General features: G+C 48.5%; 1 protein-coding gene across 8 annotated transcripts in view; it reads right to left on the reverse strand.

Moving 5' to 3' along the window:
- Positions 1–773: 773 nt before the first annotated feature.
- GAN (gigaxonin) overlaps positions 774–14,497 on the reverse strand; it is a 47,629-nt gene continuing 33,905 nt past the window's right edge. For 5 of the 8 annotated variants that reach the window (XM_040982318.1, XM_040982315.1, XM_040982317.1 and 2 more), the window contains 5 exons: positions 13,683–13,832; positions 12,861–12,997; positions 12,506–12,634; positions 6,008–6,117; positions 774–5,923 (listed from right to left, as the gene is read on the reverse strand). In XM_040982318.1, the coding sequence (XP_040838252.1) occupies positions 5,742–5,923; positions 6,008–6,117; positions 12,506–12,634; positions 12,861–12,997; positions 13,683–13,832 (708 nt within the window). In that variant the 3' untranslated portion in view covers positions 774–5,741. The remainder of the gene's footprint in view (positions 5,924–6,007; positions 6,118–12,505; positions 12,635–12,860; positions 12,998–13,682; positions 13,833–14,497) is intronic. The other 3 variants (XR_005884110.1, XR_005884112.1, XR_005884111.1) reach the window with 3 other exon arrangements.

The raw sequence follows: 14,497 nt of genomic DNA on the forward strand, positions 1-14,497 counted from the left end.
GAGACTTTTAGAGACTCTCTCAAAGTTCAAGTTTATAGTCAGTACGAGGCGGCTGCTCTGGGAGAACCAGCGTCCCTGCCGAATGAAGGTGCTGATTTTGAGTAGTGGCAGAGTGGAAGGTGCGCCTTTGCAAACTGTGCCCCTCCGGGAGGCCACCTGCTTGCTCGCAGGGCTCTGCCGGAGGGCAGAACGTGCTGCGTTTTTCTGCGTTGGCAGGGTATCAAGCATAATGAGGTAGCTGAGAACAGTTTTTCCTATAAACACAAAGAACGAGGGAATAAACGCACGTACTTGTGCTCCGATTCAACAGGAAACACGCTAAAGCCAGCTATGGAGAGCTGTGTTTCCACCAAGCTCACTGGTAACGACACCCAAGTTCCTGAGGTATGCCTTATCTGTAACTCATGGGTCAAAGAATGACAGCAATAGTCACCGACCATTAGTGAGACGAACCTGTGCTCAGAGGGCGTGAGTGATTTCAAGTGGCCACTTGGCCCCGGCCCCGGGCCCTGCAGCTCATCAGAGCAGTGTGCGCACAGCCTCGGCGGCTTCCTCCTCCCCCACCCCGACTGATTCACGGCAATCGTGCTGTAGGAAAAGCTCAACAACCTCGTCAATTATGGGCACCTCAAAATCACATTTATCGTCTGGTCAAATCTCAGGGAGTAAATCTCAAAATAAATCTCAAAATAAAAAGAGAAGGTAGCAAATGTTTTTCACTGAGTAACTACAGAACACAGTTTCATTTGTAGATGTATGAGAAAGGGAAGGAGTTTAAAAGTTCAATTATTAGAGGCCATTGACAGAACTGAAGAACAAATATTCCTAAAAGTAGGCCGAAGAAATAGAAGCATAATTTAAGTATAGTTTTAATCCTCCTACATCACATGAATGGAACTACCACAATGAGACAATATTGAGATCTATTTAAAATGAAAGACAATCACTTAAGAAAAATACAAAATTTCAAAAACATTTGCTAGCTGACTTGCAAAAAGTATAGAAAAAGCCAACAGTTCAAGCACTACAGAGTCGTGACTGCCAGCAGGTGTGATGGACACGCAGGCCAACGGATCATTCATCATCCGAAGGCAGCTGCAAAGAACACTTCAGGCCTGTGAAAGAGGCAGGAAACACTTTGCTCAACGCTCAAACACGCAGCTTCCTCTTCCTGACTGATTACACGGCGAAGAAAAGGGGAACCGAGACGGGGCTTTTCGTCTAACAAGAAGTGTGGCTACCCTTGAAACACAAACGCTTATTTCTGTTCTTCACCGATTCTTAAATTTCCTGGAGCTAACCAGCAAAGATCAAGATATTTCAGTTCATTTTCTGAATAATCTACAAAGAAATGTTTGGAGTTAGTATGACTTTACAGTTAAAAACACCGCATGCCTCCCCAAATCAAGTTAGCCCAGAAGGCCGAGAAATGAACTGGTAACAAAGACTTGGCTTCTGTTTACATCAGCTACTCATATGCAGAGTTAGGAAGCTGCACCTGTTGGGCCTGAGACTGCTGCACTCTGGACTGGGGGAGAGCAGGTAAGGACGAGTCATGCATCCTGGCAAGGATTAACAGGCCCGTGTAGAAAGTGACACGTAAAATCCCACACTAGACACTACGAACACCGGTAGGGGTGCCAGGCCTCAGAAATCCCACAGAGCATCTGGAGTCCTGGGCTGTGTGCGGTGGCGACATCAGGCACTTGGTATTGTTTATTCTGTTCTGGCTTTCCACTCTAGTTATAAAGCCGGCCCATCTGTGTACAAAGCGTCTCCTCTAAAATCCAGCAAAATTAGTCATTCAGAGAGAACACAAGCCAGTGAGAAACATCCCTTGGACCACACGAGTACTCGGAGGGAAAGCTCACAGACAATGCATATATGGGAAAGCTAGATTTCTAATTTGGTCTGCACCAAAATAATTTCAATTCCACTTTTCCTTGAACTTTGTGAAGTGCTTACATATATTCACTTGCCAAACACTGACTGCCTGTCGTGTGTAAGCACTGAGGTGAACAGATGACAAACGCAGGGTCTCGCTCCACCCCGCAGTGCGTTGACGTTGCAGAGGGAGGGCACTCTGACATCTGCCTGCTGGTTCAGCTCCCAGAAGCGTGGGCACAGGCGCTCACCAGGCACAGGCGCTCAGCATCCGTCTGCAGATGTCCCAGGGCAGCTCTGCTGTGCTGGGCCCAGCTCCAGGGGCAGCCTCCAGACCAAGACAGCCCCTTCTGCAGGGTGTTTGAGGGTTCCAGCACCTGAAATCAACACAAGGAAACTGCCACCCGGATCTCTCCCCAGCTGATCCAACGTCTCCATCTGACCGCAGGGGGCCTCTTGGATCAAGAAAGGTCACCACAGCATTTCAGCACTCCTTGAGAACTTCTGGGGGATTGTTGGTTCGGTATGCTAAAGTCGGGTGTACCGAATGGACACAAGGAATGCATTTCCTACACTGTACCTGGGGATATTTCCACTTACAAATGATAAAAGTGGTACTCTTGAGCCTTCGACAAAGGGGACACCGTCCCTGAAGCCATCATGCAGTGGAACAGAACACCCAGCACAGCCCTTCACGCTCTTTGCTGGTGGCTGCTCGGTCTGAGAACGTCTGCTACCAGTTCCTGACGGTCACAGAATGTAAAGTCAGACAAGAAGCACAAGAATGTCTCTGGCTAAGTATCTCCCGTGGACCAACTGCCAGGTGGCAAACAGCTGTACAAACCATGCCACACCAAGTATCTGCCTCTGCCTCTCCCCGCCTGTCCCACACAGCAGGACCAACTGCAGGGCGACAGGCTCAGAACTGCCCAGAAGCACCAGGAGACAGAACAAGAGTAGTTTGGAATTACTATTCCAGAAGTAAACACGGACAAATGGATTTCTGAAGTCACACGGCACAACACACACGTAAGCATACGCTCACTCACACACCTCACGCTTTTTCTCCTGCCAGAATATAAGCACTAGCAAACACGCACCCAAGAATTTCATTTTAAGTTTAACACTCGTGATTTGGATGTGTTAGAGAAAGACACAATTTCAGATAGTAGGCTGCAAGGGACCCTTTAAACATTTGCTCACTCTAACCTAAGACAACTCTGTTGGTGGGACAAGGAAAACAAATTGCACTTTTCCTAAAGGTACTTCTAGTTAACACCTACAGACCTGCTCTCGCGACCAGTTCTGACATCCGCCCGGTCAGAGTGCTTCGAGAGAGGAGTGTCAGAAAGGCAGGTGCTTCAAGGCTTAAGTGGAATGTTACAACGCAAACCTGCATGAAATGAGTTATGATTTATTTTACAATACTGAAATAAGTTAAATACAAGCCTATACTTCAACATAGCATTTTAATATTTATATATATTAAAATAACAGTTTGGCACTTAGTAGCTTTTGTTGGTTATTGCATCCCATATTATGTGACAAATTTATTTTATAAACACATTATCTATTTTTTTGTAGCTACAGTGTCAAGGAACTGAATTTTAAAAATGAATAAATAACCATTTTTATAAAAATGGATTTACCAAGTCATGCAGGCACTGATAATATTGCAGTAGGAACCCAGTCGTTCCCAAATAATGCATTATCTCCATGGAGAGGCCTGGCATAGACTGCAAAAAAATTTAAATTTCAGAATTGAGGAGAACTGCAGCAACCAGAGCATAAGAGATATCACTGACTGCGTGCCTTCACGTCCCCCAGCTGCACCGTGGATGCCCAGGTGCTGCTCCCAGGGAAAGCCCTTGCAAACAAATACCTAACTGTGAAAAAGAAAGATGTTGTTGCAGGTAGCCACAGAACTCATTTTGATCAAAACACTTCCACCCAGTCATGGAAAAAATGTGCAAACACCAATGGGAACACAGCTCTGATTACAACCTCAAACTCGAACGGACACCATGAGTGTGTGGTACAGTGGGCCTGGGGCCTCTGATGAGCAACACGCAGACCTCTCTCCTTTCTCTAAGTTTCTTCTGGCAGATGGAAAATTAACGTAGCACACAGCACATAGTTTTGCAAAGCCCTGGGCATGGCCTCCGTCAGCAGCTTGTGTAACACGACTTTTGTAACACTGAGTCGACTTCCAGCAGATTTAAGAAAAAAAATCACAGATGGATCCTCTTTCTTTAATGCCTGTGGCTGGCAGAGCATCTCTCATGTGCATGTTAACAACACATAAACATTCCACATAGAAAGTCTCTAGAAGATAATGCTTGTTCTCAAAAGTACAATGAAAGAATTCGCTTATATACTTATTAATCATTAAGACAAAATGTTGCTTCTTGTAGTGACATTCTCCACAAAAAACAAAGCCATAGAAAACAATTAAAAATAAAGTACTCCATAAATAGTAAATCGATTAGAAATTTAATATTGCATAAAATTTAAATTATAAAGCAATCAAACACTTTGAGGTCCCTGATTTCACACTCAGGTGGTATAGTGTAATTTGAACGGAAAACAAAAATCTCTTACAGGACAACTTGGACTGCTGAGGACTGGCCTGCCTCTGATGGGAGCTGGGCTGAGGGAGAGCCGGACAGGCGAGGAGGAGCACAGGAAGACATTAACTCGCTCTACTAAGAACACAATAAAATGAAGTTGAGGTAGTTTGTGCTACCAGCCAAACTTTTACGTAATTTGTCTAAAACTCTTACCAATGCACAGCACTGGGAAAACTCTTAGAACACAGATTTGCCTGCGAAGACGAATTACCAGATCCTCACCACAGCAGACAAGCCTCGTATGTGCTTTCAGGCAGACGATATGAAGTAGTGTTTGATCCCTATGCATTTTGTTGGGACAGCTTTGCTTTTTTTTTTTTTTTTTTAATTTTAAATACAGTCATAGCACGCCTATATTATTTGTCCAACTCAAGTCTTCCTTTCAGAAAATTCCCTTCTCACCGACATCCTCATGTTTAAATAATGTTTTGATCAAATGAAAAGGAAGAGTGGCACGGCCCGAGCTCCTTCACAACTGCAAAGTAACACCCCAGAAAGGATGGCAGGCCACACCTCACCCAAGTGACACAGCGCCCAGCAACTTCCCGCACGCTCACAGGAGCATCACAACCTGACTACTCACCGCATCCTTACATGACTAAGACAGAATGTTATTAAAGAGAAATCTTATCTTAGTTTCAACCCATCATAATACGGCTTTTAAAAGATTCGTAAGACATAACACTAGTAATAAATAGAGACTAACTGGCTTATTGTCCAATCTAACATTTTAGGCACAAATCTTAACTCGGGCAGGGTTAGGCATAATAGATCCTTCCCAGTGCAGTAGAAAAGCAATCTGGGTGTGTCTGGATATGTTGACTTGCATATATGGTTTGTTGTTGGTTCACCAAAGCCACACACTTGAACCCAGCAGCCAGGCAGCTATGGCTCCCCTCAGGGAATGTACCTTGGTGTCTTAACTCTGACGTCTTACCTCACACCCACTCCCACTCGCCCCCTCTCCTCCCCGGTAGGCTAGCCTCCGTCGCCTGTGGTCCACCTAACTAGAGGAATGGCTTCCCCTAGGCAGTTTTTCCACAGTGACACTTTCTCCCAAACAAGAGCCGAGGCTCGAGCGTTTGAAGCATTACGAACCACCGAAAAGGTACCACAGCAACGCCCAGCACGCCCAGCGGGTTTCAGCTGCCACCTCTGTTCTCCCTGACGTAAAGCTATGTCATGGCGCTCTCGGGGCAGGATCTTGCGTTGCGCTCTGCCTCCTCTTCAAGGTGAATGGACGCGAATACGGAATAGGCCTTGCTGAAGCTGCAGGCGGAAGAGCTTGCAATTTGCAATACGTAAGGCTGCACACCCAGTGCGGCGAAGGTCAGAGGGAAGGAGTGGCTTTGTGTGGTGCCAGGTGCCCGTGCTTCGTTTAAACTCACGCACGTAGTCATAATTGGTACCTACCCAACAAAAACAAGCACAGCTGTGACAAGGCACCTCCGCAGCACCAGCAAACAGTTCCTGCAAAACCACCGCATCCTCACCTGTATCAAGATCTCCGATGACGTAAATACTGGCTCCTATGGGCACAGCTCCGTACACAAAGGAGGAGCTGGCAGGGATGCACAGGTTCTGGTCATTCAGGTAGATCCACCTGGAAGCAAAGCCGCACACAAAACGGAGAAATCAACGAAAGACCGTGTCAGCAGAACCAGGTGCAATGCCAACCTTGACTTCCAGGTAACCACAGATGTGCTTCCTGCCATACATTCCAATTCTGCCCGTGCGGGAAGGCCACGCATAGCAAAGCACAGAGTATGTACTTTCCTATCTGCTTCTCTGAGCCCGAGGTTCTGAAGCCCTGTCACGTTGCTAGAAAGCATTCCACTGTACGCACGTACCATAATTTACCTGGCCGTCTGCTGACGAGGGCACCTCCCAGCTTTCCCCACTGTGAACAAGCTGCTCTGGATATGAGGGGCAAGGCTTTCTGTGCACACATGCTCTGGTGCCCCTGGGTTCCACAGTAAGGGTACTGAACACACCAGGAAAATACCTCAGAATGTGGGGCCATGTTCTGTGTCCTTCTAAGAAAACTTCCCTTAGCTCACAGCTTCCTCCTGAAGTCAGTCTTGTGGAAATTCTACAGCTTTAGCTCTTACATTTCAACCTGACACATAAGTGCCTGTGTAAGGGGTGGGTCAGTTTGCTCTGTCCCACACAGCTAGCCGCCTTCTCCAGCACCACTTGCGGATGGCTTTTCTTTCCCTACTAATTGCCTCAGCACCTCTGTTGAAAATCCATTTAGTAACCACTAACAGGACCTTGTGCTGCACAAAGAAGTGGCTCATCTAGAGCTGAAGCAAAGACAAGATGAGCCCGTGGCATCTTGGGGTGCCAGAGAGCAGGTGCTGAGACAAGGCCAGGGCCACAGTCGCTGACGGGAGGGGCTGCCAAAGCTGGGAAAAACAGAGGAAGAAATTCCAACACCCGTGAAACTATACTAATAAGTCATTGAAAAAGCCTTAAAATATAGAGAGCACAACGGAATTTTTTCAGAAGAATTTCAACTAATATATGCAGAAGGAATATGGAAAATAAACCACCCCTTGGCAAAGAGCGCCACAATAGGCACCAGAGGCCAACTCTCCTGGGGCTGCGGAGTCAGCAGGCAAGGCTAAAGGAGAAGCAGCAGTTTTGCATATTCTCAAACTACCTCCTTTAAGATGTTAATTGCCATGAAAAAACATTTATTTTTCCAGGGAGAAATGCAGTACATAGCATCCCACATGGGTGCAGGGTCCCAAGGCTTTAGACCATTCTCTACTGCTTTCCCAGGCCACAAGCAGGGAGCTGGAAGTGAAGTGAAGCAGCTGGGATATGAACTGGCATCCATATAGGATCCTGGGCATACAAGACGAGGACTTTAGCCACTAGGCTACCGCTCTGGGCCCAGCAGATAGCATCTTAATCAAGTAACCACACTTGACCTCACCAGCAAGAAAGCACAGAGACTCGTGCTCCCACCCGGGGTGCAAGGGTGTGACGCCCATCCTGTGCTGTGGCCAGAACATACAACCTCAGCTCATCATGAGAAGTCATGAGATGAACCCAACATAGGAAATGGTCTACAAAGAGCTGACACGTAACCTTTAAGAGCATGAAGGTCACGAAGACAAGGAGACTGCGGACTGCCACCGACGAGCAGCGGCCAGCGAAGCACAGCTGCAGGACGCAGTGCAGAACCCAGCCTGATTACTGGGGAAGCGGCCGGTCCTTCACTGGGTCTGTGGGCCTCAGCCCCTGTGAGATGGGACTACATAAACATCCTGGCTGTGAGGCTTGTACTCTGAACACGTAAGCATCAGGAGAAGTTGAGTGATTAGCTTATGGGAACTCTACTTCTGCAATTTTCCTGCAAGTCTAAAATTACACCCCAATAAAAGTGGTTTTGTTTCTTTTCTGCGAGTAAATCTAGGCATGCTATGGAACAATGTTGATGAGAGCAAAGTGACCAATTTCCTGTGACTGGCTCATACAAAGGCAGGACGCAGCAGATGTCAGAGGGACCTGGGCCCACATCTGCACTGCCTTCTGAGCCACCAACATCCCTGGTTTGCAGCGGCTCAATGACAAACATAAGATGATGCCGTGAAAAGCACTGTTTTCATCTCATTGAACTCTCCTGCCAGCCTGTTACAAAGCAGCTGCCACATCTTGAGCTCAGAGAGACACAGAAGCACAGCGATTTGCTCAAGATCATGCAACGGCCCAGAAGGAAGCTTGGTGACCACATCCCTAAATCCACTCCCTTCAACAGCTGAGTCATCCAGTGGTTGAGAGCAGATGGGCCTCAGGTGGTCTGCTCGGACCGGCAAGGCAGAGTTTAGCCCCTGTCTTCAAAAATGTCCTTGCTAAAAAGAAGAAAGGAGAAATCTAACATTGAAAATTAAAAATGGAGAGCATGAGCAGATCTTGGAGAAAAACAGCTTGAAAATGTCAAACTGCAATCCTGGCTTACTCACACTTCATGGTTTTAGGACTAAACATAAATAAGGAGGTCTCAGCGTCTGAGCTCTCCCAGGCTTTGCATCAAACAACGCTGATGAGCAACTCTGCCTGTTTACAAGGCACACAGCAACTGGAGCAGACCCCCGAGGCAGCCCCACACCCACTCACGGGGATCCTGGCACTGCATCACTGAGACACACATCACACCACACAATCAGGTTTGGAAATAATTCTGAGCATTAAGCATAATTTGTTCCTGGCGGGGGCAGGAGGATCACATGGTGCTGAAGCAGTTGATGTGTATGATCCATTTAGTTTGGTCTTTAGCAGCTCAAAGCTTCAGGGTTTCACAAATTCAGGAAAATAAGGCCACAGGCTATCTATTGTATATAATGTGGAGATTCCAACCTCATCCTCAGAAGCAGCTCCTAGCCCTCACTGCAGTCTGTTCCAGCCCGTACAACTGCAGCTGTCAAGGAGTGAACCCGCTGACGGAAGGTCTCCTTTTCACTCTAATTAAAACAAACAAACAAAGGGTGCAGGACTGAAGCTGACCCCCCACCGCTGGTGCAATGGCTCGCAGTATGAGTCTGACTGAATTCACGGAGCCAACAACACTGAGGGCAACACTCGCAAGCACTGGAAGAAATCCAGGGCCCTCAGTGCATTAACCACGCCTAGCATGCACTCCAGAACTACTCAGCGGAAGAGCCAGAAGAATGAAAGCCCATTCCCCAGGGAGCAAACATTCACCAGAGGCCAAATGCTAGAGGCTGGAAGCATCAGTCAGGGAGCTAAACGCAGCTATCCAGCAAGAGAAGAGACAACATGCTCAGGACAAAAATACAGGTCATTTCAGCACAGACATTTTAAAAACCCTCAAAAAAAAAAAAAAATGGAGCCAGTACTGTGGTGTTATGGGCAAAATGCTGCTTCTGGTTCCTGTCCCTGCCACTCCAGTCCAGCTTCCTGCCGATGCACCTGGGAAAACCAATGGAAGATGGTCCGAGTGTTTGCATCCCTGCCACCCATTTGGCAGAACCAGAAGAAACTCCTGGCTTTGGCACGGCCCAGCCCTGCCTGTCACCGTCATCTGGGGAACGGTCAGTGGGTGGAGAGCACGGTCTCTCCAACCCTCCCCCTCTCTACTTGTTTTGAAGTAAATAAATCTTAAGGAAGAAGGAGAGAGAGAGAGAGAGAGAGAGAGAACAGCATATGTAGAAGGAAAAGAAATTGAACAATGCTAACTACAGGGCATGAAGCGGAAGCTAACTGCCATCACCTGTGTATGAGGTGGGCACTGGGAACCAGGGGAACATTCTGGGAAGTGGAATGAAATGGCCCAAGGTTTCGTCTGGCATGTGTCACAGAAGCACAGCTGGAGAAGGCATGTGCACAGCCTGATCACAAGGCTGCAGGCGCTGCGAGTGTGAAGGGGCGTGTGCGTCAGGGCCACGGGGCCAGTGAGCAGGGCGAGACGCCCTGCACAGGGTGGGCTCGGAGAGGGCCCCTTCTGAGTACAGAGGGCAGGCAGCTCGGCAGTACTGGGACTGCAGAGACCCCAGGGCCGAGGCCGAGACGCCAGCACTCGGAGCACAGTGTGACCGAGCCCTCGTGAAAACATAGGACCATTTCTTTGCTTTTCATCAAATAGTTTTGTTTTTGCCTTGAAACACAGAAAATAATAAGATATGGCATTTTTCCAGGAAAATTCTAACCTAAAAATAGAGAACAAAGACAGGAAAGACATGAGATTACTTAAAAACAATTGAAATGGCCTCCAACCCATCCAGACTGCTAGTCTGACGAAGAGCCCCAAGTATGCATGCACAGTGGTTTTGGGGACAGTCCATCTTGTAATAGACATGCTACTCTAGGGCAGTTTAACCAAAGATACTTACAGGAAAGCCAACAGTCTGAAGTCAAGACATGGGGGTACAGGCTGGCATTATGGCATAGCGACTTCAGCTGCAGCCTGCAGTGCCAGTATCCTATATGGGCACTGGTTCTCATCCCAGCTGCTCCACTTCTGACTCAGGTCCTTGTTAATGTCCTAGGAGCAGAAGATGGCCCAAGTGCTTGGGCGCCTGCACCCACACAGGAAACATGGAAGAAGCTCCTGGCTCTGAGCTTTAGACTGGTCCAGCTCTAACTACTGTGGCTAGTTAAGGAGTGAACCAGCAGATGGAAGGCCTCTTTCTTCCCCTCTCTCGGTAACTGTGCTGTTCAAGTAAATAAATCAACCTTTGAAAAAGAAAGTATGGTGGTGGAAAAGGAGGCCACTGCAGCCAGACTGCCTGCATCCCACCCGGCTCAGCTGCTGTGCTTCCTGTGCCTCTGTGCAAAATGGGAACCGCAGCAGGACCTACGCCAGGGCAGGCTGTTCCAAAGACAATGCAGTTTTCATCACTCACAGTGCAGACCTATGCATGCGAGAATCCAATAGATTATATGAGCATCTTTCTCCACTTTGTTCATAAACTAACTCTGGAAAACTCGGAAGTAAGGAAACCAAGGACATGCTGCCTTTATCTGGGAGTGCTGTTAAGGAGAAAGGGAGAAGAAATACTCTCAAGTTGAAGATGGGGGCCAAGTGCCTCGAACACAAACACGAACCAATTCGATGGAAACACTAATGAGCCAACGTTTCAGAGCATGCCCAGTGAGACTGTAAGACTTCACCGCCACACTCGGGCCGTGTTCCCCCAGAGCAAGAATAGAGTGTGCTGACAGAAGCAAACACTGCTCGAAGAGTTACCCACCCACGCTGTCCCCTCAGGAATCCACTTCTCAGCAAAAGGGGCCTCGCAGCGCTGGACCACAACTCAAATGCTGCCTGGGCTTGTTAATGATTCTGGACAGAAGGCCTGGAGACTCGCTGGGCCAGGTAATGGAAGCCATGCTCCGGCCCCTAGGCAGTCAGCCTCAGAGTCACCCACAAAGGCAAGAGCACACAGCAGACCCCCTGCACGTGGTGTCCCCTCACTGCCCCATCCTCTGAGGGGCTCTCACACGCGGTATGATAAATGTTTCTGAGATTGCCCTGACAGTCAGAACAAGAGGCTGGGGATTCAGCCTCCATTTCAAACACAGGAAGAGTCAGGTATCATTCGCATGTGTGCATAATGTCCCGGTAAATGTTCCAGTTTGTCTGCATGTAGACTGAACTTAAACTTGACATTATGGCACCCCCTTCTGGTAGCACAAGTGAAATACTCTCATAGGATTACACTCAGCAAATCACTCCCCCCTTGGGATCTGAACACGTGTGTTCCCGCCAGAGAAATACTGTGCGGAGAGTATAACAATCGAAGGCATGTGCACAGGGGAGAGGAGCTGCAAGATCCGAGAAGGGTGTTCCTTACCCGACAAGATACACGACGCAGCCTGTCGATGTTTTCAGAATCTCAAGCCCCACATTCCACCCGCGTCATCACCTGGTTCTGTGTCTAACCCAGGACAGGAGCGAAACTCAGAGGATACAGAGTTGACAAGTGAGACCCTGCCCTGGAAGTGCTGACAGGCAGCAGCTACAAATTCAGAGACACACAGAGCACTGTGGGAGACGGGGAAGCTGTCGCGTAGGTGCTGACAAACCACGTGGTTTTGGAAGAGGTCAAGTTCGCTGTATGAGCTACGGCAGGGAAACTCCAAGCCCCAGGGGCCACTCATGTCAGAGGGAAAGCGGCTCACTCCGATCCGTGTGCTCAGATGGTCCAGGAAAGGCAGACAAAGGACACAGTACAAAAGGCCACGCACGAAGAGCTATGATTTACACTTTTCCTAGAGCTGTAAGGAGACAAAGGATGATTCTAAGCAACTAAATGTCAAGAGCCGCTTGACATTTTTGAGACATTTCCTGGTTTTCCTGTAAATTTCCAAAACTGTGAAGTTACTGAATGAATACCCACTATACATCACACATACCTCTCCTGGATAGGTCACTGGGAAACAAACCAAGCAGAGTTAAAACAGGGCTTGGAAAGCACGAAGAAAAGCTGCTGAAGAGACATGAGACCACTCATAATTACCTTTTAAACTCATCGTGGTAGAACTCAGACTTGCAAGTGACCATCTCGTTAACTTGGATGTCCTCACGACTTCTGACTCCCCCGAACACATACAGCTCCATGGCAACACCACACGCTACCGCCCCGAATCTGCAAGGCCACAGGGCACAGCAAGCAGTGAATCCACAACTAAAGCCCTCATTTCCCAACTCCCCTGCCGTCTGCTTGAACTCTGCCAGAGCTCCACGGCCCATGAACGCGAGCATCTTCCCACTCCATAGAATGACAGGAAGTCAACAGCGACTCTACAGGAAAGGCAAGGGCGAGGCGCAGGGAGCACGAGGGAAGCTGAGGTTCTGTACCCACATTCATTCACCTCCTCTCCTTCAGTGGACAGATAGCAGTCCACTGCTGGGTCCTGGGGTCATAACACTCCACAGACTCAAAAAGTTTTCCGTAGGATCCTCCACCCATGGCATAGATTTTCTTCTTCATAGCTGCATAGCAGCCAATCTGAAAGGAGAAAACAACATTTCTTGTTAGAGAACTTGTCCCGGGGCACTTTAAGAAGGGCAACGTACTGCACAGAGTGCTAACCCCACTCCATCAGCCACCAGCTGCCTCGCTGAGGGAAGGCGACAGCGCTGTTGTGCAGAGAGCTCTGCAGACTCTCACCGCTGTCTGAAGATCCCAGGATTGACATTCCGTGAAATAGGATGCCAGTTATGTCTTATCCAGTACTCTAGCTGGAAGGGGGCATGAAGAGTCTATGCCAGGACTCCGAGGCACAAGCACCTACGGCACTGGCCCGACGAGGAAGGGGACAGGAACAGCCGGGCCCTGCCCCACACGTGTGCAAGCCGCCTGCCTTCACGCTGCACAGCATGCCAGGGTGGTTGTCACCCTCTCCGCTCCTGCCTGCTCGTTAAGAAACGGGAGGCTGAGGGCTGGCTGCTCTCGAGGCCAGTGTCTCAGGCAGCAACCACCGAGCATGGAACCCACCCAGAGCAGCGTACCCAGGGGCCCTGCCGGGATCAGCCCTGGGACATGTCACTTTCCTACCCCAGTGAGTGGCTGACTACAAAGACAGCTTTACAATGGTACCTCTTATAACATTCTCAGATGTACCGAAGGTACTACGGAAAAACTTTAACATCTAATCTGGAAACAGGCTGGTTATCATGGGCTGTATTCTCACCTTTCTAACCATGGTCAGATTGGGTTGCTTTGTCCAGGTTTTAGAATAAATATCATAACATTCCATGGAAATCAGCTCTTTGTCACCATCTTCTCCTCCTAAAACGTACAGCATTCCATCGATCTCCACAATGCCAAAGTTATGTCTCGCCTGAAAAGACATGGATGATGGTTGCACACAAAACGCCAGTAGTTGTTCTATAACAGGGTATTCATTCAAAATTGTAATCATCATTTTACTCCGGCGTTTCAGTAAGCAAGGACCAAGTTCAAAGCTGTTTCATCTAGAATATCTCTGGTTTCCTTAGCAGCTTATTCTTGCACCATGATGTCTTGAGCTACTAAAAGCCAGCAATTTCCCAGAAGGGAGAATCACACCGTGGAACCACCTGCAGAACTGTAACTTCTTAACCAATGCTAACTCTCGCCCAGCAACAACTACTTCCTTCCCCTTCAATAGGAACAGGCTGCTGTGTTTCTGAATGATATGTGAAAGACAGGAGGCAGTCATAGAAGTGTGGACCTTGTGTGGCAGGAACAGGCTCACGTGAAGGCTTTGCGGAGTTACAGGAGCCCGAACCGTTCAACATCCGTCCACCTACGATTTACTCCACATGCTCCGGTGTAATGTACGCTGTTAGCGCTGTTAGTGCAACCCCATCTGCCACCAGCGTTCAGAGTCCTCACGAAACACTGTCTACCTCCATACACAGAACTCAACAGGTCCCTGGGGCGAGCGGAGGGAGACCGCGGGGCTGAGGGCAGGCCAGGAGGACCCACGTGAGAAATCGCAGAGGCAACAGGGTGGGTGCTGGG

The sequence above is a fragment of the Ochotona curzoniae genome, unplaced genomic scaffold, assembly GCF_017591425.1.
Source record: "Ochotona curzoniae isolate NIBS_2020 unplaced genomic scaffold, NIBS_Ocur_1.0 contig_3622, whole genome shotgun sequence".
Lineage (NCBI taxonomy): Eukaryota > Metazoa > Chordata > Mammalia > Lagomorpha > Ochotonidae > Ochotona > Ochotona curzoniae.